Source organism: Oncorhynchus mykiss, unplaced genomic scaffold (genome assembly GCF_013265735.2).
Source record: "Oncorhynchus mykiss isolate Arlee unplaced genomic scaffold, USDA_OmykA_1.1 un_scaffold_161, whole genome shotgun sequence".
In the NCBI taxonomy this organism is placed as follows: Eukaryota; Metazoa; Chordata; class Actinopteri; order Salmoniformes; family Salmonidae; genus Oncorhynchus; species Oncorhynchus mykiss.
Window position 1 is genome coordinate 896,477 of NW_023493667.1, and position 27,719 is coordinate 924,195.

A 27,719-nucleotide genomic window follows, 5' to 3' on the forward strand; every position below is an offset into this window, starting at 1 on the left:
AAGACAGAGATGCTGAACAGAACAACAGCAGTTTCCATGGTTTCATACAAACACCTAGCCTATTGTTAAAGTTTACTGAAAGTAGCTCAGTAAAGCTTTCAACCACATTCTCAAAAGAGTTACACAATGAAGTCAAGTTAATTATACCACAGAACAATATAATATTTGATTAAAAAATATATTTATTTCAGGTATATTCACCAAATACATCAGTAGCTGAATCTAAAATAGAAAATCCATTTGCTCTGGAGGCCACCATCTAGCGGGCTCAGGGATCCGAACCAGCAACCCTTCGGTTACTGGCCCAACGCTCTCCACCTGATCTGGATCCTGGTGTTGATCTCCAGAGCTCTGTTTCTGCTCCTGATTCCTGCTGTCTTCTGGTTGGGAAATACACGGTGTGACAGAACTAGTCTGCTACTCAGATCAGTTTGTGTTTTAACTCATCAACCAGTACACTGTCATCTCTGTCACCATCTAAACCACACCCTCTTAGCCTCTGCAACACACCCTTTGTGTGTGTGCGTGCCTGCGTGTGTGTGTGCGTACCTGTGTGTGTGTGTGTGTGTGTCTATGTGTGTGTGTGTGTGTGTGTGTGTGTGTGTGTGTGTGTGTGTGTGTGTGTGTGTTTGCAAAGTGCATGCTTAGGTGAGTCTGTGGTTGATTCAGCTCTGCTGCTGCTCAGTGTGGGCTGGAGGCTGCAGGCTGGAGGCTGGAGGCGTAGGAGGCCTGCAGAAAACCACAACTGTTTCCACTGACTTTATGACCTGTTTGATCTTAGCAAGTGATTAGATGAGACAGTGCATCAATACCATTCAATGTCCCCAGTAGAAGTACTATTAAAGGGAATGTCCCCAGTAGAAGTTGTATTAAAGGGAATGTATGAAGGGTAACCAGGCAACCAGATAGCAACTTAAACACGTTGTCTTGAGTGGGACATCGTCCAGCACCAATCTCCACCTATTCTGTATGTGGTATGAACAGACATGGGTTCAAATACTATTTGAAATCATTTCAAATAGTTAAATTGGTGCTTGATTGAGCATGCCTGGCTAAACAGACCAATAGAAGGGTCTCAAACCGCAACCATCTGGCACTCCAGGCAGGCCAGAGCAAACGATCAAGGTATTTGAAAGATTTCAAATAGTATCTGAACCCAGGTGTGGTGTGAGCTTCCTACACGAATGACTAAACGAGCATCAAGAGGTTCTACAAAGGTGTTAAATGATGACGGCCTCCTACCCATAGAGATGGGTAGAGGGCGCTTGTTGACACAAAGCATGTTGTAGCATGGGCAGTATCATTGAAGAAGTCCACGGAAACCTTGATGGCAGAAGCTAGGGGAGGGCCCTCTTTCTAACTCTATGCTCCTACGCTGGAGTGGAAATACCCCTCTGCTGTGCTACTCTCAGACAGTCTCCACCAGACCCTAGGATGAGAAGGCTGTTTATCGCTCTGATCACACTGTTAAGTGAGTAAACGTTTACATTAGTGGTCTATATTGATCAATTTGAGATGATAACATATGGTTCTCCATTATTTCAAGGTAAAAATGAGATGTATTAGTTATTTTGACAGAGTACAATCTGTGGTCTATTCTGTGTATTGCATAGCAGAGCATGTGTATTGTAAAGGGGCCTGTTTTTTAGTCTTTAACATTGTTGTAGCTACATAGCGTTGATCCTAACACTGTTCCTCTGCTACCTGTAGGTGCTGTGTCCTCCAGTCAGTTCATCCTAACACTGTTCCTCTGCTACCTGTAGGTGCTGTTTCCTCCAGTCAGTTCATCCTAACACTGTTCCTCTGCTACCTGTAGGTGCTGTTTCCTCCAGTCAGTTCATCCTAACACTGTTCCTCTGCTACCTGTAGGTGCTGTTTCCTCCAGTCAGTTCATCCTAACACTGTTCCTCTGCTACCTGTAGGTGCTGTTCCCTCCAGTCAGTTCATCCTAACACTGTTCCTCTGCTACCTGTAGGTGCTGTTTCCTCCAGTCAGTTCATCCTAACACTGTTCCTCTGCTACCTGTAGGTGCTGTTCCCTCCAGTCAGTTCATCCTAACACTGTTCCTCTGCTACCTGTAGGTGCTGTTTCCTCCAGTCAGTTGATCCTAACACTGTTCCTCTGCTACCTGTAGGTGCTGTTTCCTCAGGTCAGTTCATCCTAACACTGTTCCTCTGCTACCTGTAGGTGCTGTTTCCTCGGGTCAGTTCATCCTAACACTGTTCCTCTGCTACCTGTAGGTGCTGTGTCCTCCAGTCAGTTCATCCTAACACTGTTCCTCTGCTACCTGTAGGTGCTGTTTCCTCCAGTCAGGATGGGATCTCTGCAGCAGAGTTGGAGCTGAGAGTCAGACCAGGAGACAACGTCGTTCTTCACTGTGACGTCAGACACAACGTAGAAACAGTCTGGATCAGAAACTGTTCTGGTGGGAGTGAAACGTGTGAGGTGTCTGTCTTCAAGTCTCTACAGATCCCTGTCCCACGCTTCACCTTCCTACGGAGACGGTCTCTGAGATCCTATGACTTGCTGATTGAGAACATCACTGAGTCTGACCTGGGACTGTACTCCTGCAGCACCATGGGGAGAGAAGAGCAGAAGAGATCTGACGAGGTTGTGTATTACCTGGAGGTCTACCTCTATGGAAACATCACCACTCGGATTTCCTTTGGTGAGAACAGACTCCTTCTTCTTTACATGTTTCTGTTTAAACGGTTTTATTTGGAAAAAAGTCTATAAAAAGTGTATAAATGTTTTTTAAGTGACTAAAATTGATGGAAGAACATTTGTTTAACCTTTGTATCATCATACGATTTTTTAATGTCAACAATATCAGTGTAAACACAATATTTCCATTTACCTTGGTGCAATGTGTAAAGGGACACACTGATTGGTCGGTCTGAAAAGAACATAGAAAGTTGCCCAGTGATGATGTACCTCACCATTAAAACAGAGAACAACCAGGACACCCCTGAATGTGGTCTGAGCTGGGTCCTGGTACTGACCTCCAAATCTCTGTTCCTGCTCCTCATTCCTGCTGCCTTCTGGGTCGGAAAAATACACAGTGAGTCACGAGGACATTAGGGGGAGGGGGGGCTCCATTTCTACTGTTATCAGTTCGTTTTGTTACGTATCAAGGTGTTTGTCGTGTCAGCAGTTGATGTTATCCTTCAGGAACACAAACCCCAAAGCAAATCAGGGGGAGAAAAAAAAGTGGTTTATTCAAAGAGAACGAATCATAGATGTTATGCTGAGAAGTAGATGGTCGATGTTCCTTCTTCCCTGTCCTCAGTGATTCTCTCCTCAGTGATTCTCTCCTCAGTGATTCTCTCCTCAGTGATACTCTCCTCGGTGATTCCTCCACAGAACAAAGGGACAGGGTGTCATGTATAACCCTAGCCTGTGGTCGACCAATTAGAATTCCTTGCAGTAAAATTGGGCCAATGGCCAAAAAACAAGTATCCTGTTACAGGCTCAACGTATAGACGATTTGGACCAATGAAAGCTCGACGTGTAGACGATTTGGACCAATGAAAGCTCGCCGTGTAGCTATGAGTCCAGGACTGAAATTCCTTCAGATGTTGAACTGAAAAACAACTTATTGCCATTGATCATTAATGCCCTATTGACCTCTAGTCCTCTGTGTTGTGTTTTATCTGAAAATATTGTTACAGTCCCTTACTGAATGACATGTCTGTTCTTCTTCCCTACTGATTACGACGACTATCTGTTGACATGTGTACTAGTTTTAATGTTTGTTTTTGTTGTATTAGGAGCCAGAAGGAATGCCTGAAAATAACCAGAGACCAGTCAGTCTCCATGACACCACTGCAGTTGTTATTTTAATTAAATGGATATGCAGTGGGGCAAAAAAGTATTTAGTCAGCCACCAATTGTCCAAGTTCTCCCACTTAAAAAGACGAGAGAGGCCTGTAATTTTCATCATAGGTACACTTCAACTATGACAGACAAAATGAGAAAAAAAATCCAGAAAATCACATTGTAGGATTTTTAATGAATTTATTTGCAAATTATGGTGGAAAATAAGTATTTGGTCAATAACAAAAGTTTATCTCAATACTTTGTTATATACCCTTTGTTGGCAATGACAGAGGTCAAACATTTTCTGTAAGTCTTCACAAGGTTTTCACACACTGTTGCTGGTATTTTGGCCCATTCCTCTATGCAGATCTCCTCTAGAGCAGTGATGTTTTGGGGCTGTTGCTGGGCAACACGGACTTTCAACTCCCTCCAAAGATTTTCTATGGGGTTGAGATCTGGAGACTGGCTAGGCCACTCCAGGACCTTGAAATGCTTCTTACGAAGCCACTCCTTCGTTGCCCGGGCGGTGTGTTTGGGATCATTGTCATGCTGAAAGACCCAGCCACGTTTCATCTTCAGTGCCCTTGCTGATGGAAGGAGGTTTTCACTCAAAATCAGTGCTGTTTTTCTAGAAAATCGTGCAATACGTTTTGTTAATGGAGCCTTTAGGCTTTATGTCTTTTTTATTAAAGTTGTGTGTCACCCACTACCCAAGGTGTTTTAGAACAATTACATTTATTCCCTTCTCAATTATGTAAAAAGGTTATCTTTACTTTTATCTGTAGCGATGTTTTAGCATTTTATTTGAGAATATACTGCCACCAAGCAATAAATACTTACAAAACAATGAAACATTTGAAATGTTGTTAAAATTATTTTTAAAATTCATCATTATCAATGCATACAAAGTTTCCTTTCAATTAAGTATTTTAGTCCTTTTCTGGGACCTTGACTTGGTCAAGACTTTCTTTAGATATAGTTGACTCTATCCTAGACACCCAAGACTTTCTTTAGATATAGTTGACTCTATCCTAGACACCCAAGACTTTCTTTAGATATAGTTGACTCTATCCTAGACACCCAAGACTTTCTTTAGCTATAGTTGACTCTATCCTAGACACCCAAGACTTTCTTTAGATATAGTTGACTCTATCCTAGACACCCAAGACTTTCTTTAGATATAGTTGACTCTATCCTAGACACCCAAGACTGTAAAACAGTCAATAAAATACATTTTATTTAATTACCAAACAAGTAAAAGATGTCATGAAAAAACATTTTTACATAAAGGTTTTGAGAAACTATCCCCCCAAAGTATCCCCCCTTCAAACCCAGTAAACCAATCACCTTGAAAAGAAAAACTGGACTTCCACAAAGACGAAGAACAGAACAATTCTCAAAAAACAAGCTAATTTAAATTAGATACATTTTGTTTAAAAAAAGCTCAGTTACAAAAGAAACCAAAAGCAACAGGTCTGGTGGTTAGAGTGTTGGGACACTAACCGAAAGGTTGCTAGATCAAATCCCCGAGCTGACAAGGTAAACAACCTGTCGTTCTGCCCCTGAACAAGGCAGTTAATCCACTGTTCCTAGGCCGTCATTGTAAATAATAATTTGTTCTTAACTGACTTGCCTAGTGAAAAAAAAATGTAAACACACTTTTCAACTAATTTCCAGATTTTCCCTCTTGATTCTGGGAATCTTCTTACCAGGATTCAAGGAAAACCTGGGAAACCTAAATGTTGCAACCGTGCACATACTAGAAATCTCCCCCCAAGCAAAGCTCTGTGACTGCACTGAGAACAAGGTGTAGGAACCATTGAACAGCACTGTGACTGCACTGAGGAAAAAAGTCAAGGAACCACTGAACAGCACTCCCCCAATCCAAATAAACTACAGTTGCTTCTATCGTACAGGAGAAGAGCTCCAAAGAAATGCTCCCTAGTCAAGAAATAAATATCTCAGCTCTTAAACACCCAACGCTGAACATAGGAGGCGATCAAACATGGTATGGGATCACACTGCTTCCAAACGAAGCTGAAAACGGGACACCCATCATTGGTCTACTTATTAAGACTTCCTTGCAGAGACAACATTTGGGCACCATGGGTTATCTTACACACTTCATCCTCTTTGTCCCTCTGAGGACAATACTATAAAAGCAGGATCAATGAGTTAGCCAGCTAACTTGCCTAAACGTTATGAAAATAGCTTTAAGCTTGAAATGGGCATTGTCTAATTGACTAAACAACCAAAGACACACGTATCTAAGTTTAGCTTTTCTTAAATGAACCAGAAAATTAATAGTTATTTCTGGTTATTTATCAAAGTTAGATGGTTAACTACGGTTGATTAAAAGATAGCTGGTTAATTGATTCTGCTTTGTAGTACCAAAATAGTACCGAAACTATAGCATCGACTGTGTTCCTGTTTTCAGAGTATTCAGTCTAGTACGAGATTAATCCGTTTTAGAGACTGCTATGTCAACTCAAGAGTTTGGTACCTGCCCGTTGACTGCCAAAATAACATGTTGTCCGGCAATCTGCGCGTTATCGGCCAGAACACTATTTTTCTGGGTTTCAAAAATCAGTCTTTGTTGGCTTTGAAAAAAAATTAGCAATCCTATTGCTCATGTTTTTTTCTTTCAAACATGTAATCCCAGCCAAACAGTCCGTGTCGTTTTTTTTGAAAAATCAAATCTATAAGACTAATGTTCATGTTTCCTCTCAGCTTTTCCTGGCTGAGGTCTTATCCAGAGTTTCATAGCCTCAAGAAACTTCCTGGTTAAAGAATTTACATTAAAGTGTTTAAATTCCAGTTACCGGTCAGAGATTGTTCAGGCCCCCTTGTGGCAGTTCTGGGGTATGATCTTTCCTCTTCTTAAAAAGGCTCTTGAGTTTGGACGACTTCGTGCTTTTGTCTTTGTCCTTTTGGTGCCTCTCGCCTCTCATCTCCGGGGGCAACGTGTTTAGGGACCGGCTGCTCCTCGGGGGCGGCACAGGAGGATTCCCTTCTCGCTCTCTTCCTTCCGTGATCCTCTGGGGCAGGTCAGGGGTCGTTGCTGGGGTGATACAGGACTTCTCCAGAATACCGTCATACACCAGTTCGGTCAGGTGGTCGGAGGTATAAGGGTCAGGTGTCTGGGTTTGTTTCCATGGTGTGGACAAGGTGAGGTCAGGTTGTCCGAACTGACCCCAATCCAAAACCTGGGGATCGTGAACCACCTGGGACGACACCGTATACTCCTCCCTGGATATCCTCCGTTTGGGGATTTCTGGGGTACTGTCGACCCTGTCCGGGTAGATCTTCCCAGTGGGAGTGTCTATGGATCTGTCAACCTTATCGCTGTTTGTTCGTCTGCTAGTGTGAGAGCACATCTCATGGTGTTCGTCTATCGATATCTTCCTCGTGGCGGCAGATGGTGGTTCCACTGGGAACTCCATCTTCTTACTGAGCATCTTGTGAGAAGAGTTGCTGTCCAGATGAAGGGTCAGTTTGTCTCTGGCCATCGCCATCCTCCTCTGAGCGCCGTCGGCTAAGAAGTCCACCTCCTCTCGGGATATCCTTCTCGTTGGGGTTCCAACGGCCGCCACCATTTCTTCTCTGGGTCTTCCTCTCATGGAGTTGTTGAATGAGGCTTCTCCCCAGCTCTCTCTCATCATCTGCCTGGAGCCGGTGTCCAGAGACACACCGATCACGTCTCTAGATAGAAGAGACCTCTTCTTTGAGACGTGAGTCTCCAACGGAACCTCGTGACACTCGTCTCTGAATGACTTCCTTGAGACGTTGTCTATCGAACGACCCAAGACCTTTGTGGCTGCTGCGTCGGCGGGGGGGTCCATGGAAGTCTCACTTTTGACTCTTTGCATTTTCCTTGGAGCACTGTTGTCCACAGAAGAATAGTCCGGCTCGTCTTTAGATGATGTCTTCAATGTGGCTTCATCCAAGGAAGCTTCCAGTTCTTCTCTAGATATCTTACAAACGGGGGATTCCGTTCCGGAAGGTTCTGATGACCTTCTGCTGACAGGAGGGGTCCTGTCAGAATAAATTACCTGAGAATCTCTGTAGAGAGAAGGAGAGAGAGAGGGGGAGAGAGAGAGGGGGAGATGGGGAGAGGGGGAGAGGGGGAGGGAGAAGGAGAGACAGGAACATATATAGAGAGACAAAGATTCCATAAAGGTTCACAAAGTTTCAATCATACATTGAAAATACTGTAAGTGTCACCATGAGTCACCTTGTAATCTGTGGACACAGAGAAGCATTGTAGAAAATTGGAATCCGAATTGAAACTTCAGTTTATTTCCTAAATTGACTGAATTGAAATTGTGCGACTCACCCCCTCCACTGGGCGTTGATGAAGATCTGCTCCTCTTCCTCGAAGCAGGGGAGCGTGGTGTGGATAGGGATCAGGATATCGGGGTCAGAGTAGGAGGATGAGGAAGAGGAAGGGGAGGCGTGTCCAGAACGCCGTTGACGACACACGGTGGAGGTAGAGCCACGAGAGCGAGGGGAGCGCTTCATTGGTGGAACTAGGGTTGCAAAGGGAAGGGAACATACCCCATAACTTTTTAACTAAATCTCTGAAAAATGTGGGACAAATTTTGGGGACAATTTTGGTGAATTTTTTTTATTTTGTTAATTTTATGGAAAACCTATTAATGGAAAACCTCGCAAAAATAAAACTAAACCTGATTCAACTAAGCAGCTAATCACTTAAACCTTGAATCAGATATGGCAGTGGTTCTCCAACCTCTCCTCAGGACTCCCAGCTGTTCCCAACCTCTCCTCAGGACAACTAGCTGTTCCCAACCTCTCCTCAGGACTCCCAGCTGTTCCCAACCTCTCCTCAGGACAACTAGCTGTTCCCAACCTCTCCTCAGGACTCCCAGCTGTTCCCAACCTCTCCTCAGGACAACTAGCTGTTCCCAACCTCTCCTCAGGAATCCCAGCTGTTCCCAACCTCTCCTCAGGACAACTAGCTGTTCCCAACCTCTCCTCAGGACTCCCAGCTGTTCCCAACCTCTCCTCAGGAATCCCAGCTGTTCCAAACCTCTCCTCAGAAACCCCAGCCATTCCAAACCTCTCCTCAGAAACCCCAGCTGTTCCAAACCTCTCCTCAGGACTCCCAGCTGTTCCAAACCTCTCCTCAGAAACCCCAGCCGTTCCAAACCTCTCCTCAGGACTCCCAGCTGTTCCAAACCTCTCCTCAGAAACCCCAGCCGTTCCAAACCTCTCCTCAGGACTCCCAGCTGTTCCAAACCTCTCCTCAGAAACCCCAGCCGTTCCAAACCTCTCCTCAGGACTCCCAGCTGTTCCAAACCTCTCCTCAGAAACCCCAGCCGTTCCAAACCTCTCCTCAGGACTCCCAGCTGTTCCAAACCTCTCCTCAGAAACCCCAGCCGTTCCAAACCTCTCCTCAGAAACCCCAGCCATTCCAAACCTCTCCTCAGGACTCCCAGCCATTCCAAACCTCTCCTCAGGACTCCCAGCCATTCCAAACCTCTCCTCAGGACTCCCAGTCGTTCCAAACCTCTCCTCAGGACCCCCAGCCGTTCCAAACTTCTCCTCAGGACCCCCAGCCGTGCCAAACCTCCCCTCAGGACCCCCAGCCGTACCATGTGTTTGATCTATTCCAGAGCTAGCACCTGATTCAACGTGTGAACTAATCGTCAGGCCCTTGACTAGGTATGGGCATGAGATTGATTACCACGGTGTTTCCCATAAACATACACTCACCGTGCTGTAAATCTGTTTGCATAAACATGTCTCCTTAATAATGACCATATTATATTCTCATTATATTGACCAACTGAGCGACTGATTGCTATAACCTACCTAAGATGGATGCTGAGGGGTCTTCCATCAGATCCTCCAGAGAGCCTTGTATTGTTTCATGACAGGAAGGGAAGGCGGGTACAGACACCCTGGGCATCGCCACCCAGTTAGAGTCTGAATACAGTGTGGCTGTCAGGCTGGCCAGGCCAGAGTTCCTGAGGAGAGGGAAACCACACAGACGCTCTATCTGTTGCCAGCGGTGGAGACGCTCCCGTAGGCAGGCCGTGACTTCTGATAGGGCGTTCCTGTGAGGGATGACAAATGCACAGTTTATGTCAGCTAGTTAACGTCTGGTAGGGCGTTCCTGTGATCCAACACACAGGTGCAGACTGTTATAATATAGTAACATGTCAGCTATGTCAACACAACAGACATTAGTTTAGTATGTTACCGTGACACAACGAAGTCAAATCTGTTACAAAAACTCCGTCACAAAACCACGTCGGCTCCGTCCCAAAACCCACGTCAACTCCGTCACAAAAACCCACGTCAACTCTGTCACAAAAACACGAGAACACCAACTGCAACTCACAGTTGTGGACCGTTGGCACAGATGAATGAACAACAGCACAACATGGGAAAATTGAGCTTCTGATGTAATCAAATCAGAAAATAGCCTCCATGTAAGTAAGAGAGTAAACAAGGTTTCTAGTTGAGGTTAGTTACAATGTAAGTAAGAGAGTAAACAAGGTTTCTAGTTGAGGTTAGTTACAAGTCCAGTGTCTTGGCTTCACATCAGTTCAAAAGACTGAAGAGTGACTGAAGAGACTGCCTGGGAGCTGTGTGGGAGAGCCAGGCAGATCAGCTCAATCAGATCACACAACTTTAATTCTGCCAATGAGAGGCCTACATTAAAACATATTCTGCATGCATGGTTAGGATTGGACAAAACGGATGAAAAGTAGATTCATGTCAAATTAAAATGTCCATTAGTCTAACGTGGAATTCTCGTCTCGTCACATTTCCATCGACTGAAATTCAAAGTAATGTGTTACAGTTATGGGTTTTTTCTCCAGGCCATCTGGTCTCGTTATCTTCATAGTTTCAGGCAGGAAAAATAGGTTGCTGACAAGTATTTTTTGTCATAGTTATTGTTGACTAAATTAACACTGTGTGTGTGTGTGTGTGTGTGTGTGTGTGTGTGTGTGTGTGTGTGTGTGTGTGTGTGTGATCTTGTTCTTCTATCCTCGTGGGGACCTGCTATTTTAAGCTTAGGGGTTAAGGGTTAGGGTTAGGGGTTAGGGTTAGGGTTAGGGGTTAAGGTTAGGAAAAAGATGATGTTGAATGGAAATCCATTTTTAGGTCCCCACGAGGATAGAAAAATGTGTGTGTGTGTCTCTCTCTCTCTCACTTGGCCTCCAGGATCTTGGTGTCAACATCGTCCAGTGAGGAGCTGTGAGCCACGTGGAATGTCCCCATGAGGGAACTCCTCTTCTTCTTGATCTTTTCTGCCTGGACAGGATATACACAGACCAAGGGGTTAATATGAGGTCACATCCTCCTGGTCATGTCCACACCAAGGGTTAATATGGAGGATAGATGACTTGTTTAATGCATTATCCTGGTCATGTCCACACCAAGGGTTAATATGGAGGATAGATGACTAGTTTAATGCATTATCCTGGTCATGTCCACACCAAGGGTTAATATGGAGGACAGATGACTTGTTTAATGCATTGTCCTGGTCATGTCCACACCAGGGGTTAATTACAGCCCCTATGTTCTTTCTTCCTACGTGAAGTCAGTGAAAGGAAATCAATCAGTTGATGAATCAATAAACTGATTGATTGGTTTACGTCTCTCTCCTACCTCCTCCTCAGCAGTGGCCAGCTGCAGCTCAGCACTGTGTTTCTTGACGTTGTAGTATTGGACCAATCAACCAACTAATCCACCAACCAACCAACTAATCCACCAACCAACCAACCGAACCAACCAATCAACTAATCCACCAACCAACCAACCGAACCAACCAATCAACTAATCCACCAACCAATCAACCAATCAACCAACCAACTAATCCACCAACCAACTAATCCACCAACCAACCAATTAATCCACCAACCAACCAACCAATCCACCAACCAATCAACTAATCCACCAACCAACCAATCAACCAACCGACCAACCAACTAATCCACCAACCAACCAATTAATCCACCAACCAACCAACCAATCCACCAACCAATCAACTAATCCACCAACCAACCAATCAACCAACCGACCAACCAACTAATCCACCAACCAACCAACTAATCCACCAACCAACCAACCAACCAACCAACCAACCAACCAACCAACCAACCAACCAACCAACTAATCCACCAACCAACCAACCAACTAATCCACCAACCAAACAATCAACTAATCCACCAACCAACCAATCAACTAATCCACCAACCAACCAAACAACTAATCCACCAACCAACTAATCCACCAACCAATCAACCAACCAACAAACTAATCCACCAACCAACCAATCAACTAATCCACCAACCATCTAATCAACTAATCCACCAAGCAACTAATCAACTTATCCACCAAACAATCAACCAGCCAACCAACAAACTAATCCACCAACCAACCAATCAAGTAATCCACCAGCCAACCAATCAAGTAATCCACCAACCAACCAACCAATCAACTAATCCACCAACCAACCAATCAACTAATCCACCAACCAACCAACCAACCAATCAACCAACCAACCAACCAACCAATCCACCAACCAACCAACCAACCAACCAACTAACCAACTAATTCAACAACAAATCAACCACCCACTCAACTAATCCACCAACCAACCAACCAACTAATCAGTCTCCTACCTCTTCCTTGGCTGTGTTGAGCTGCAGCTCAGCGCTGTGCTTCTTGATGTTGTAGTACTGCACCTCCACCTCGTGGGTCAGCTGTAGCCAGAGCTGTAGGGCCTCCGGGACAGACCAGTACGCCATCATGTCCTTCTCTGCCTTCTTTAATGCTCCCCGAACCTAGATACACACACGCACACACAGGGTTAGGTAGTGTTAGGTAGTGTTAGGTTAGGTAGGGTTAGGTAGGGTAAGGTTAGGTAGGGTAAGGTTAGGTTAGGTAGGGTAAGGTTAGGTAGGGTAAGGTTAGGTATGGTAAGGTATGTTAGGTATGGTATGTTAGGTATGTTAGGTATGGTAAGGTTAGGTAGGTAAGGTTAGGTTAGGTATGGTAGGGTTAGGTTAGGTAGGGTTAGGTACGGTAGGGTTAGGTAGGGTAAGGTTAGGTAGGGTAAGGTTAGGTAGGGTTATGCTAGGTTAGGTAGTGTTAGGTTAGGTAGTGTTCGGTTAGGTAGTGTTCGGTTAGGTAGTGTTAGGTAGGGTTAGGTTAGGTAGGGTTATGTTAGGTTAGGTTAGGTAGTGTTAGGTAGTGTTAGGTAGGGTTAGGTTAGGTAGGGTTAGGTAGTGTTAGGTTAGGTAGGGTTAGGTTAGGTAGGGTTAGGTAGTGTTAGGTAGGGTAGGGTTAGGTTAGGTTAGGTAGGTAAGGTTAGGTAGGGTAAGTTTAGGTAGGGTAAGGTTAGGTAGTGTTAGGTTAGGTAGAGTTAGGTAGGGTAAGGTTAGGTAGGGTTAGGTTAGGTTAGGTAGGGTAAGGTTAGGTTAGGTAGGGTAAGGTTAGGTAGGGTTGGGTTAGGTAGGGTAAGGTTAGGTAGGGTAAGGTTAGGTAGGGTTAGGTTGGGTTAGGTAGGGTAAGGTTAGGTAGGGTAAGGTTAGGTAGGGTTGGGTTAGGTAGGGTAAGGTTAGGTTAGGAAGGGATGTTAGGTTAGGTTAGGTAGGGTAAGGTTAGGTAGGGTTGGGTTAGGTAGGGTAAGGTTAGGCTAGGTAGGGTTGTTAGGTTAGGTTAGGTAGGGTAAGGTTAGGTAGGTAAGGTAAGGTAAGGTAAGGTTAGGTTAGGTTAGGTAGGGTAGGGTAAGGTTAGGTTAGGTATGTAAGGTAAGGTAAGGTTAGGTAGGGTTACGTTAGGTAGGGTAAGGTGAGGTAAGGTAAGATAGGGTAAGGTGAGGTAGGGAAAGATAGGGTAAGGTTAGGTAAAGTAAGATAGGGTAAGGTAGGGTAAGGTTAGGTAAAGTAAGATAGGGTAAGGTTAGGTCAAGTAAGATAGGGTAAGGTTAGGTAAACTAAGATAGGGTAAGGTTAGGTAGGGTAAGGCTAAGTAGGGTATGGTTAGGTAAAGTAAGATAGAGTAAGGTTAGGTCAAGTAAGATAGGGTAAGGTTAGGTAGGGTAAGGTTAGGTAGGGTAAGGTTAAGTAGGGTAAGGTTAGGTAAAGTAAGATAGGGTAAGGTTAGGTAAAGTAAGATAGGGTAAGGTAGGGTAAGGTTAGGTAAAGTAAGATAGGGTAAGGTTAGGTAAAGTAAGATAGAGTAAGGTTAGGTAAAGTAAGATAGGGTAAGGTTAGGTAAAGTAAGATAGGGTAAGGTAGGGTAAGGTAAGGTAAAGTAAGATAGGGTAAGGTTAGGTAGGGTAAGGTTAAGTAGGGTATGGTTAGGTAAAGTAAGATAGAGTAAGGTTAGGTCAAGTAAGATAGGGTAAGTTTAGGTAGGGTAAGGTTAGGTAGGGTAAGGTTAAGTAGGGTAAGGTTAGGTAAAGTAAGATAGGGTAAGGTTAGGTAAAGTAAGATAGGGTAAGGTAGGGTAAGGTTAGGTAAAGTAAGATAGAGTAAGGTTAGGTAAAGTAAGATAGGGTAAGGTTAGGTAAAGTAAGATAGGGTAAGGTAGGGTAAGGTTAGGTAAAGTAAGATAGGGTAAGGTAGGGTAAGGTTAGGTAAAGTAAGATAGGGTAAGGTTAGGTCAAGTAAGATAGGGTAAGGTTAGGTAAAGTAAGATAGGGTAAGGTTAGGTAGGGTAAGGCTAAGTAGGGTATGGTTAGGTAAAGTAAGATAGAGTAAGGTTAGGTCAAGTAAGATAGGGTAAGGTAGGGTAAGGTTAGGTAGGGTAAGGTTAAGTAGGGTAAGGTTAGGTCAAGTAAGATAGAGTTAGGTTAGGTCAAGTAAGATAGGGTAAGTTTAGGTAGGGTAAGGTTAGGTAGGGTAAGGTTAAGTAGGGTAAGGTTAGGTAAAGTAAGATAGGGTAAGGTTAGGTAAAGTAAGATAGGGTAAGGTAGGGTAAGGTTAGGTAAAGTAAGATAGGGTAAGGTTAGGTAAAGTAAGATAGAGTAAGGTTAGGTAAAGTAAGATAGGGTAAGGTTAGGTAAAGTAAGATAGGGTAAGGTAGGTAAGGTTAGGTAAAGTAAGATAGGGTAAGGTTAGGTAGGGTAAGGTTAAGTAGGGTATGGTTAGGTAAAGTAAGATAGAGTAAGGTTAGGTCAAGTAAGATAGGGTAAGTTTAGGTAGGGTAAGGTTAGGTAGGGTAAGGTTAAGTAGGGTAAGGTTAGGTAAAGTAAGATAGGGTAAGGTTAGGTAAAGTAAGATAGGGTAAGGTAGGGTAAGGTTAGGTAAAGTAAGATAGAGTAAGGTTAGGTAAAGTAAGATAGGGTAAGGTTAGGTAAAGTAAGATAGGGTAAGGTAGGGTAAGGTTAGGTAAAGTAAGATAGGGTAAGGTAGGGTAAGGTTAGGTAAAGTAAGATAGGGTAAGGTTAGGTAAAGTAAGATAGGGTAAGGTAGGGTAAGGTTAGGTAAAGTAAGATAGGGTAAGGTTAGGTAAAGTAAGATAGGGTAAGGTTAGGTAAAGTAAGATAGGGTAAGGTAGGGTAAGGTTAGGTAAAGTAAGATAGAGTAAGGTTAGGTAAAGTAAAATAGGGTAAGGTTAGGTAAAGTAAGATAGCGTAAGGTTAGGTAGGGTAAGGTTAGGTAGGGTAAGGTTAGGTTAAGTAAGATAGGGTAAGGTTAGGTAAAGTAAGATAGGGTAAGGTTAGATAGGGTAAGGTTAGGTAGGGTAAGGTTAAGTAGGGCAAGGTTAGGTAAAGTAAGATAGGGTAAGGTTAGATAAAGTAAGATACGGTATGGTAAGATAGGGTAAGGTAAGGTTAGGTAAAGTAAGATAGGGTAAGGTTAGGTAAAGTAAGATAGGGTAAGATTAGGTTAGGTAAAGTAAGGTAGGGTAAGGTTAGTCTGCTCAGTTGTTTGGTAGGGTAAGGTTAGGTAAGGTTCTCTACCTGCTCCAGCTCTTCCTCTGCGTATCTCAGTCTGCTCAGTTGTTAGGTAGGGTATGGTTAGGTAGGGTATGGTTAGGTAGGGTATGGTTAGGCAGGGTAAGGTAAGGTAAGGTTCTCTACCTGCTCCAGCTCCTCCTCTGCGTATCTCATTCTGCTCAGTTGTTAGGTAGGGTATGGTTAGGTAGGGTAAGGTAAGGTTCTCTACCTGCTCCAGCTCCTCCTCTGCGTATCTCAGTCTGCTCAGTTGTTAGGTTGGGTATGGTTAGGCAGGGTAAGGTAAGGTAAGGTTCTCTACCTGCTCCAGCTCCTCCTCTGCGTATCTCATTCTGCTCAGTTGTTAGGTTGGGTATGGTTAGGCAGGGTAAGGTAAGGTTCTCTACCTGCTCCAGCTCCTCCTCTGCGTATCTCAGTCTACTCAGTTGACTGACGGCTCCAGCTCTGAGCCGATGGAGTCTGTGCGCCTCCTCCTGGGCTCCCATGATCTCATCCCTCATCTTCTCCTCCAGGTTCTGTTTCTCCTCTGCCACGCTACGCTTCTCCTCCTGGGCCTGCTCCAGCCTGGTATCATAGCAACAGCCTGGTGTCATAGCAACAACCACATACTGGGCCTGCTCCAGCCTGGTGTCATAGCAACAGCCTGGTATCATAGCAACAACCTGGTGTCATAGCAACAGCCTGGTGTCATAGCAACAACCACATACTGGGCCTGCTCCAGCCTGGTGTCATAGCAACAGCCTGGTATCATAGCAACAGCCTGGTATCATAGCAACAACCACATACTGGGCCTGCTCCAGCCTGGTGTCATAGCAACTACCACATACTGGGCCTGCTCCAGCCTGGTGTCATAGCAACAGCCTGGTATCATAGCAACAACCACATACTGGGCCTGCTCCAGCCTGGTGTCATAGCAACAGCCTGGTATCATAGCAACAACCACATACTGGGCATGCTCCAGCCTGGTATCATAGCAACAGCCTGGTATCATAGCAACAACCTGGTGTCATAGCAACAGCCTGGTGTCATAGCAACAACCACATACTGGGCCTGCTCCAGCCTGGTGTCATAGCAACAGCCTGGTATCATAGCAACAACCTGGTGTCATAGCAACAGCCTGGTGTCATAGCAACAACCACATACTGGGCCTGCTCCAGCCTGGTGTCATAGCAACAGCCTGGTATCATAGCAACAACCACATACTGGGCCTGCTCCAGCCTGGTGTCATAGCAACAGCCGGGTATCATAGCAACAACCACATACTGGGCCTGCTCCAGCCTGGTGTCATAGCAACAGCCTGGTATCATAGCAACAACCTGGTGTCATAGCAACAGCCTGGTGTCATAGCAACAACCACATACTGGGCCTGCTCCAGCCTGGTGTCATAGCAACAGCCTGGTATCATAGCAACAACCACATACTGGGCCTGCTCCAGCCTGGTGTCATAGCAACAGCCGGGTATCATAGCAACAACCACATACTGGGCCTGCTCCAGCCTGGTGTCATAGCAACAGCCTGGTATCATAGCAACAACCTGGTGTCATAGCAACAGCCTGGTGTCATAGCAACAACCACATACTGGGCCTGCTCCAGCCTGGTGTCATAGCAACAGCCTGGTATCATAGCAACAACCACATACTGGGCCTGCTCCAGCCTGGTGTCATAGCAACAGCCGGGTATCATAGCAACAACCACATACTGGGCCTGCTCCAGCCTGGTGTCATAGCAACAGCCTGGTATCATAGCAACAACCTGGTGTCATAGCAACAGCCTGGTGTCATAGCAACAACCACATACTGGGCCTGCTCCAGCCTGGTGTCATAGCAACAGCCTGGTATCATAGCAACAACCACATACTGGGCCTGCTCCAGCCTGGTATCATAGCAACAACCACATACTGGGCCTGCTCCAGCCTGGTATCATAGCAACAGCCTGGTATCATAGCAACAACCACATACTGGGCCTGCTCCAGCCTGGTATCATAGCAACAGCCTGGTATCATAGCAACAGCCTGGTGTCATAGCAACAGTCTGGTATCATAGCAACAACCACATACTGGGCCTGCTCCAGCCTGGTGTCATAGCAACAACCACATACTGGGCCTGCTCCAGCCTGGTATCAGGACGAGGACACGCGTTAGCAACAAACACACACACATGTTAGGAACAAACACACATACAGGTTAGCAACAAACACACATACAGGTTAGCAACAAACACACACACACACACCCCTCAATACACACACAGTCATAGAGACTCACTGTTCCTGTAGTTCTCTGAGGCTGAGCTCAGCACTCTGTAGACTCTCCAGGTCCTTCATCATCTTGGAGATGTGGACTTTGGAAGCTTTGTTCTGGACCTGAGAGAACCAGCAGCCTCCTACACCCATCATCACAGAAACTATCAGCAACAAGTCCTTCATGTAGTTATGGGGTGGGCCTGAAGGAGGAGAGGAGGAGGAGGAAAGGAAGGAGGAGGAGGAGGAGGAGGAGGAGGAGAGAGAAGGAGGAGAGAGAAGGAGGAGAGGAAGGGGCAGAAGAGAGGGGGAGGAGAGGAGGAGCAGGAGAGAGGAGGAGGAGAGAGGAAGAGGAGAGAAAAGAGCAGGAGAGGGGAGGAAGAGAGAGAAGGAAGAGAGGAAGGAGCAGGAGAGAGAAGGAGGAGAGGGGAGGAGGAGAGGAAGGAGCAGAAGAGAGGAGAAGGAGAGAGAATGAGGAGAGAGGAGGAGAGAGGAGGAGGAGAGAGAATAGGAAGGAGGAGGATGAGGATAATGATGATGACAGTCATGATGAAAGTGGAGGAGGAAGAGGGGGAGGAGGAAGAGGAGGAGGAGAGGGGAGGAGGAGGAAGATTATTTCATTTGTTTAGCGCTTCTCAATATAATCAGTGGACATGAGCAAATGCACAAAGTGTGTGTGTGTGGTGTGTGTGTGTGGTGTGTGTGTGTGTGTGTGGTGTGTGTGTGTGTGTGTGTGTGTGTGTGTGTGTGTGTGTGTGTGTGTGTGTGTGTGTGTGTGTGTGTGTGTGTGTGTGTGTGTGTGTGTGTGTGGTGTGTTGTGTGTGTGTGTGTGTGTGTGTACTGTCTACACACGTATAGGAGCACCAAACAGCACCGCGTCCAGAGCCTTGATGTTGAGTTTCTGTTTGTCTCTCTGGTCCACGATCTTCAGCTGGCCACTCAGGAACGACGGCTCATTGGCTGCTATCCTGCACGCATCACAATAACACCAGCTCTGAGTGTTCTGATTGGATCTTTCTCCATCTGATTGGACTGTGTTTCTCTTTCTGTTCTGATATTATTCAGCGTTTTAATTAGACAAATTGAGCTGCTTCGGATTTCTTTGTAATTGTATAGTGATGACTCAAAATCTACCAAATGGACATTGTAACTAGGGTGTGTTACCTGATTGGCCAGTAACGTTCAGTAAGAAGCTTTCTGATTGGCTGTGCCCACCAGGAAGTGCCTCTCTGAGGTTTCTGATTGGCCGTTCTCACCTGGGGAGGGTGTTGCCGTTGACTCTGAAGTCTTTAAAGTTCTTCTCGTACTGGGGCAGCTCTACAAACTCCCTGAGCCACCTCAACACCTCATCCTGAGTCCAGTTATGGACTGATAGAGAGAGGAGGAGGGGGAGAGAGGGAGGGGGAGAGAGGGGGAGAGAAGGAGGGGGGAGGAGGGGGAGAGAGGAAGGGGGAGGAGAGAGGGGGAGAGAGGGGGAAGGAAAGGAGAGAGGGGGAGGTCAGATGGGGATAGAGAGAGGAGGAGGGGGAGGAAGGGAGAGAGAGAGTAGGAAGGGAGAGAAGGGGGAGAGGTGGAGGAAGGGAGAGAGAGGGGAGGTCAGATGGGGATAGAGAGAGGAGGAGGGGGAGGAAGGGAGAGAGAGGGGGAGGTCAGATGGGGATAGAGAGAGGAGGAGGGGGAGGAAGGGAGAGAGGGGGAGGGGTAGAGAGGGGAGGAGGGGGAGGAAGGGAGAGAGAGGGGGAGGTCAGATGGGGATAGAGAGAGGAGGAGGGGGAGGAAGGGAGAGAGAGGGGGAGGTCAGATGGGGATAGAGATAGGAGGAGGAGGAGGAGGAGGAAGGGAGAGAGAGGGGGAGGAAGGGAGAGAGAGGGGGAGGTCAGATGGGGATAGAGATAGGAGGAGGAGGAGGAGGAGGAGGAGGAGGAGGAGGAAGGGAGAGAGAGAGAGGGGGAGGAAGGGAGAGAGAGGGGGAGGAAGGGAGAGTAGGGGGAGGAAGGGAGAGAGAGGGGGAGGTCAGATGGGGATAGAGATAGGAGGAGGAGGAAGGGAGAGAGAGGGGGAGGAAGGGAGAGAGAGGGGGAGGAAGGGAGAGAAGCGGGAGGAAGGGGAGAGGTGGAGGAAGGGAGAGAGGGGGAGGGGATAAAGAGAGGAGGAGGGGGATAAAGGGAGGGAGAAGGAGAGGAAGGGAGAGAGAGGGTAGGAAGGGAGAGATAAGGGGAGTAAGGGAGAGAGGGGGAGGTCAGATGGGGATAGAGAGAGGAGGAGGGGGAGGAAGGGAGAGAGAGGGGAGGAAGGGAGAGAAGGGGGAGGAAGGGAGAGAGGGGGGGAGGAAGGGAGAGAGAGGGGAGGTCAGGTGGGGATAAAGAGAGGAGGAGGGGGAGGAAGGGAGAGAGGGGGAGGGGATAGAGAGAGGGGGGGGAGGTCAGATGGGGATAGAGAGAGAGGAAGGGATAGAGAGAGGGGGATAGAGAGAGAGGGATAGAGAGAGGAAGGGAGAGAAAGGGAGGGGATAGAGAGAGTGGGGGGGGATAGAGAGAGGGGAAGGGATAGAGAGAGGGGGATAGAGAGAGAGGAATAGAGAGAGGTCAGATGGAGATAGAGAGAGTGGGAGGGGATAGAGAGAGTGGGAGGGGATAGAGAGAGGGGGATAGAGAGAGAGGGATAGAGAGAGAGAGCACGAGGGAGAGAGGTGGGAGGGGATAGAGAGAGAGGGATAGAGAGAGAGAGGGGAGGTCAGATGGGGATAGAGAGAGTGGAAGGGGATAGAGAGAGTGGGAGGGGATAGAGAGAGGGGAGTTCAGATGGGGACAGAGAGAGTGGGAGGGGATAGAGAGAGGGGAGGTCAGATGGGGACAGAGAGAGTGGGAGGGGATAGAGAGAGTGGGAGGGGATAGAGAGAGGGGGATAGAGAGAGAGGGATAGAGAGAGAGAGCACGAGGGAGAGAGGGGAGAGGGTTTGGTAATGAAGAAACTGTGAATGTAATAACAGATTGCGTAATCACACACACAGCGTACCTTCTGAGAACTTCCAGCCCCTCCACAGTTCCTCTATGGTGATGTGCTGGTCCTCTCTGTGAAGACGGCTGTGTTTGTTGGTCGGCTGCTGTTTCATGTCTTCGATGATGAACTACACACACACACACACACACACACACACACACACACACACACACACACACACACACACACACACACACACACACACACAAGATTATGAAAAGTTTACAGCTTAATGTCAAAAGGTAAACGTCTAACACACACTAAGCCAACGACACACAACCACGCATGTCTAATAAACAGTTCACACATCCTTAACCTTTCTAAGTTTCCACATTAGTTTGACGACTGTCAACTGCACCGGTGATAAGGACCAAGACGTTTTAGTTTAGAGATAAAATAGACTGCGTGTCTGTGTGTGTGTGTGTGTGTGTGTGCGTGTGTGTGTGTGTGTGTGTGTGTGTGTGTGTGTGCGTGCGTGCGTGTGTGTGCGTTCCACCATCTTGGAATCTATCCTTGGCTGTAATTGGATTCTTCATGTGATGGGAACAGGAATGTCAGCCACCCTCCCCTCCCGTCTCCACGGTAACAGCAACCCAATCCCATGGATCATCTAGCCCTGGACGACATTCTGATGAGTTCTGGAGTTCTGGGACAAACAGTCCAACATTCTACACTTCTAATCTGGACTCACTTAAAGGGGTTCTAGTGTCTGTGGCTTAAACAAACTGACAGGACAGGAATCACGAGACAGACAGACTGACTGACTGGTCGACGAGGACATACACACAGCATGTCACTGAATTAAAGACCCCTACCATCGGTTGTCCAATCAAAACACACCTGAATCCCTCCTCCGTGGTTACGTACCTCCACGCTCTCCTCCACCTCTATCCCTCCATCCTGGTCGTCATCCATCTCTCTGTGGATGTTCCTCAGTCCCTCCAGACTGTATCGGTCGGCCTCGTTCATACAGGGAGGTGACACCACCAGGCATGGGTCTATAGAGATGGTCAATCAACACATGTATCAATGTGTCAGGAAGCCCTTTCCTGCAGTCAATTGACCAATCAGCGCCCTCTAGTGGCCTCGTGGTGGAATGTTATTCAGATTTTTTCAGTATTAGTTTTAAAACAAAATTAACTGACAAAAAAAATTGGTGTTTCTGTCAAACTGTTTGGTTATATTTCAGTCTTCTGTGATGTATATAAAGTGTAAATGTGGTGTTTCTATGTCTAACAGTTTGGTTATATTTCAGTCTTCTGTGATGTATATAAAGTGTACATCTGGTGTTTCTATGTCTAACAGTTTGGTTATATTTCAGTCTTCTGTGATGTATATAAACTGTAATATTGGTGTTTCTATGTCTAACAGTTTGGTTGTATTTCAGTCTTCTGTGATGTATATGAAGTGTAAATATTGTGATGCAAACTCTAAATGTAATACATTTCAACTCTATATCTGACATGGTGCAGGTGTCTTCTTTTGTTTAAGCCCAGAACCATGTGTGTGAGGTGGATACTTTGTGACCCTGATTTAGGTCACTGCAGTACAAGGTTTATCAATACACACTACATGACCAAAGGTATGTGGACACCCTGCTCGTCTAACATCTCATTCCAAAATCGTGGGTATTAATATGGGGTTGGTACCCCCTTTGCTGCTATAACAGCCTCTACTCTTCTGGGAAGGTTTTTCACTAGATGTTGGAACATTTCTGCGGGGACTTGCTTCCATTCAGCCACAATAGTATTAGTGAGGTCGGGTACTGATGCTGGACGATTAGGCCTGGCTCGCAGTCGGCGTTCCAATACAATCCCAAAGATGTCAGACGGGGTTGAGGTCAGGGCTCTGTGCAGGCCAGTCAAGTTCTTCCACACCGATCTCGACAAACCATTTCTGTACGGATCTCGCTTTTTGCACAGAGGCATTATCGTGCTGAAACAGGACAGAATCGTCTAGAATGTCATTGTTTGCTGTAGTTTCCCTTCACTGGAACTAAGGGGCCCAAACCATGAAGAACAGCCCCAGACCAGTATTCCTCCTCCACCAAACTTTACAGTTGGCACTACGCATTCGGGGTAGGTAGCGTTCTCCTGGCATCCGCCAAACCCAGATTAGTCCGTCAGACTGCCAGAGAACGAGTTTCCACTGCTTCAGAGTCCAATGTAAGAGAGCTTTACACACCACTCCAGCCAACTCTTGGCATTTCCCATGGTGATCTTAGGCTTGTGTGCGGCTGCTCGGGCCATGGAAACCCATTTCATTAATAAACTCCCAATGAACAGTTCTTGTGCTGATTGTTGCTTCCAGAGGCTGTTTGTAATTCAGTATTAATAAGTTCTGCAACCCGACGGACGGAGGATTTTTTACGTTTTACGTGCTTCGGCGCTCTTGACAACCCGCTCTGTGAGCTTGTGTGGCCTACCAGTTCGCGGCTGAGCCGTTGTTGCTCCTAAAACTTTATTTCACTGTAACCTGCCGTTCTTAGTCACTGAGCACCGACCGACACTGGATGTTCGTGGATGTTGAAAAGTAGTTGAAATGTGGCCAGTCGGCCTTCTGTCCACAGAATAGTTTTTGTTTTTTGGTACGGTCTGGACCAGGTATATATTTCAACATCCACAGATGTCATTTTTTTAGGTTTGGTCCAGACTTGATTTGGCCCAAACATAGACGTCCATGATTGGTTCAGTCCTACACTGTACTGTACACTTGAGTATAATACACACTAGAGTTACTGTACTGTAATGAACCAAACTGTACTCTATAGTACTCTCCTGTTCAGTAATATCCTGCACAGTACTCTCCTGCACAGTGCTCTCCTGTACTGTAATGAACCAAACTGTACTCTACAGTACTCTCCAGCACAGTACTCTCCTGCACAGTTCTCTCCTGTACAGTACTCTCCTGCACAGTACTCTCCTGCACAGTACTCTCCTGTACAGTACTCTCCTGCACAGTACTCGCCTGTACAGTACTCTGCTGCACAGTACTCTCCTGCACAGTACTCTCCTGCACAGTACTCTCCTGTACAGTACTCTCCTGCACAGTACTCACCTGTACAGTACTCTCCTGTACAGTACTCTCCTGCACAGTACTCACCTGTACAGTACTCACCTGTACAGTACTCTCCTGCACAGTACTCTCCTGCACAGTACTCTCCTGTACAGTACAGTATTCTACTGTATTGTGCTCTACTGTACTGTAATGTATTCTACTCTACTCTATTATATTCTACTCTATTCTACTGTAGCGTATTCTACTCTACTCTGTACTGTACTCTCCTCTAATGTACTGTACTCTCCTCTAATGTACTGTACTCTCCTCTAATGTACTGTACTCTCCTCTAACGTGCTGTACTCTCCTCTAATGTACTGTACTGTACTCTAATGTACTGTACTCTCCTCTAACGTGCTGTACTCTCCTCTAATGTACTGTACTCTCCTCTAATGTACTGTACTCTCCTCTAATGTACTGTACTCTCCTCTAATGTACTGTACTGTACTCTCCTCTAATGTACTGTACTGTACTCTCCTCTAATGTACTGTACTCTCCTCTAATGTACTGTACTCTCCTCTAATGTACTGTACTCTCCTCTAATGTACTGTACTGTACTCTCCTCTAATGTACTGTACTCTCCTCTAATGTACTGTACTCTCCTCTAATGTACTGTACTCTCCTCTAATGTACTGTACTCTCCTCTAATGTACTGTACTGTACTCTCCTCTAATGTACTGTACTCTCCTCTAATGTACTGTACTCTCCTCTAATGTACTGTACTCTCCTCTAATGTACTGTACTCTCCTCTAATGTACTGTACTGTACTCTCCTCTAATGTACTGTAGTCTCCTCTAATGTACTGTAGTCTCCTCTAATGTACTGTACTCTCCTCTAATGTACTGTACTGTACTCTCCTCTAATGTACTGTACTCTCCTCTAATTTACTGTACTGTACTCTCCTCTAATGTACTGTACTGTACTCTCCTCTTGATCGTTTGTCTGAAGTAACCTACTGTGTCTTTTATCTGTGATTGAAATTCCCTGTATACACAATCGTGTAGTGCGCACGAAAAAAAGACACTTGTAATTATAGAGTGACATGGTTTGTTAAATTCTAAAGTGACGCATCTAAATCGCAACGGAATTCCGTCATCATGGAATTGCCCCACTCCAAAGCACATCTCTGGTCCTTGCCCTGCCGAAGTGCTCATCTCCAATTCTCAATGCCCAGTGGTTCCCTGCGTCTGAATGTGTCAATTACGATGAACCATCCCGCATCTAAACTATGTTTGGCTACAAGCAGCTGCGAGAGTACCATGCCACGCAACACCTGCGCCCATCTCCAATGCCCAAATGTCCTGCGAACTCAATGTGTCCCCAACTCCATGTGTCCCAGCGACTATAGAATGATAGGACCAGTCACCGAAGAGGTGTTGTTAAAACGGTACATTTCCACCATGCCAGTTTGTTTCTCAACATTGATGACTCCTCCTTAACACGGAGCTCAGATAACCGCTGAGTGAGCAAAACACGTGCATAACAGTTAACGGTTGTCACTCCCCTGTCTCCGCGAGATCCTGCTTCAGGACCCCGTGGTTGGAATAACTTATCTTGATTAATCAAAGATCTGCAGACCCTGGGCCAAACAAATGTAGCTAGTTTAGTTGCGCCTGGATTTACTTTTGGGGATATTCCACAGGTTCCACTACACCGGGCAAACTACGCACAGCTCAAGGATAAGAAAGTGTTGATGCTATTTGACCCAGATCTGCACTGATCTGACTCAAGTGGTTGTGTTTCAACTACATGTGTGGACCCATTGATTTTCACCTATCCAATCGTTGCTAGATCCATGTTGGAGCAGGGTTTACTTCAGGGTAATGAGGGTGTATGGACCCATTTTTAACCTACGGCTATCCACGCTTACTGTCACCGTCAGTCATTCGGGGGTCATTTTTTACCTGTCGAGTCGAACACCGTTCTTTGGCCGGCAAATGTGAGTCCGAATTCCGGGTCATTGTGGTGATAGTAGCCGCTGTCCTGGATGATTCCCTGCGAAGCCTCGAATAAGACCACGCGGAACAGAAGGAGGAGAACCGGGGAAAGGAGCAACATCATGGGGTTAAGAGAAACTCTCACCCCGGTGGGAGCGAGAGAACCGGGAGAAGATCCACAAAACAGATGTCGGCTACACAAACCGAGACCCGGTTGGTTAACGATGTCAACTGCCAGCACTCACATGCACCACCGTGCGCAAGTGTTCGGCGATCAGATTGAGCTATTAACAGAACCGTTATTCAGAGATGTGAGGCTAATGATTGGGTTCGGGTTGAGAAACTAACCAAGGGGATATGGTGAAATATTCGATAACATTATAAAACAACTCAACCGTTACATTAAAACTCCAGAAAGGGTTACAATTCCAACGGCTGCCAACAAGTTTTTATCCAAAAAAAGAAAATGGAATTGTCCCTAAATAACCTAGGCCTATGGGGTGTTAAAGTTAAATCATTATTTTAACCCTTATCATGAGTTACAACAAGAATGGTTTGAATCCAAGATTATTATATCCGATAAGAATGTCCAATAGAAACTTCGACAGCAAGGAAATCTGAGTGAGACCGAAGCTCTCTCTCCGCAAAATAAATCCACGGGTTGAATTTGATCGGGATTATGGAGATAAAAAAATCGAGCGTTCCAAAATTCAAAATCCAGTTCCAAAGTTCTAAATCCAGTTCCAAAGCTCTAAATCCAGTTCCAAAGTTCTAAATCCAGTTCCAAAGTTCTAAATCCAGTTCCAAAGTTCCAGTTCCAAAGTTCTAAATCCAGTTCCAAAGTTCTAAATCCAGGACCAAAACTCTAAATCCAGTTCCAAAGTTCTAAATTCAGTTCCAAAGCTCTAAATCCAGTTCCAAAGTTATAAATCCAGTTCCAAAGTTCTAAATCCAGTTCCAAAGCTCTAATTCCAGTTCCAAAATTCTAAATCCAGTTCCAAAGCTCTAAATCCAGTTCCAAAATTCTAAATCCAGTTCCAAAGCTCTAAATCCAGTTCCAAAATTCTAAATCCAGTTCCAAAACTCTAAATCCAGTTCCAACGCTCTAAATGCAGTTCCAGTGTGCACTGAAAGTTCTTTGATCACACAGTTCAATATCCTGTCAAATACTGCAGTCATATACAATACCACGTTATAGAGATGGCAACTCTCCAGAGTTTTCCATGTAAATATATATTTTCTCTCTCTCTCTTGTCGTGACGATCTTGTGCGAAACTGTCACACACACACACAGAGAGAGATTAAATGACACTAAGGGTAGCTGTCCCAGCAACTTGCACAAATACTCCGGCACACAATTTTTCCGGTCAACACTTGACTGCGTGTCCGTTGGATCCGTTTGTGCACGCGTGTATGCCTGCGTCAAGGCTAATTCCCGACTGTTTAGTCATGTTTCCCAGACCCGAGGGTCATGTCATGTGGATGGGATTAACCAGTGTTTGGACACCTGTTAAAAGGCCTTCTTTGATGACGTCTATATCAGACACAGTAGGCTATTCGATGGAGTTAGAAATACTTGTAAATGGCTGCGTTCTACACACGCGCGCACGGACGTGGAGACACTGATGAACAGAGCAAGCGGACGAGGACGTCTCTCTCTCTCTGATTAGAGAAACAGGGTGTCGTCTTTCGCCCCGGCAACCCCCCTGAGAACCTAAAAATAA

At 45.9% G+C, this 27,719-nt stretch overlaps 2 protein-coding genes across 5 annotated transcripts; both read right to left on the minus strand.

Annotated features, from left to right (window-relative positions):
• Positions 1-4,760: 4,760 nt before the first annotated feature.
• On the minus strand, positions 4,761-27,604 carry LOC110517426 (stromal interaction molecule 2). Its single transcript, XM_036972449.1, has 12 exons — positions 25,963-27,604; positions 21,869-21,999; positions 21,017-21,128; positions 19,258-19,369; positions 18,854-18,969; positions 18,027-18,204; positions 16,150-16,327; positions 12,480-12,641; positions 11,006-11,106; positions 9,655-9,899; positions 8,156-8,348; positions 4,761-7,881 (listed from the first exon to the last, which is right to left on the minus strand). The coding sequence occupies exons 1-12, from the start codon at positions 26,117-26,119 to the stop codon at positions 6,645-6,647; spliced, it is 2,922 nt and encodes a 973-aa protein (XP_036828344.1). The 5' UTR covers positions 26,120-27,604; the 3' UTR covers positions 4,761-6,644.
• LOC118947553 lies at positions 16,513-18,000 on the minus strand. 4 transcript variants are annotated; one of them, XM_036972457.1, is made up of 5 exons: positions 17,554-18,000; positions 17,396-17,515; positions 17,118-17,297; positions 16,900-17,079; positions 16,513-16,861 (listed from the first exon to the last, which is right to left on the minus strand). In XM_036972457.1, the coding sequence occupies exons 1-5, from the start codon at positions 17,602-17,604 to the stop codon at positions 16,751-16,753; spliced, it is 642 nt and encodes a 213-aa protein (XP_036828352.1). In that variant the 5' UTR covers positions 17,605-18,000; the 3' UTR covers positions 16,513-16,750. The 4 variants fall into 4 exon arrangements, with proteins under 4 accessions (XP_036828352.1, XP_036828351.1, XP_036828348.1 ...); XM_036972456.1 differs by having other exon boundaries at positions 17,178-17,297; positions 17,336-17,515; positions 17,554-17,999; XM_036972453.1 differs by having other exon boundaries at positions 17,336-17,515; positions 17,554-17,995.
• Positions 27,605-27,719: the final 115 nt, after the last annotated feature.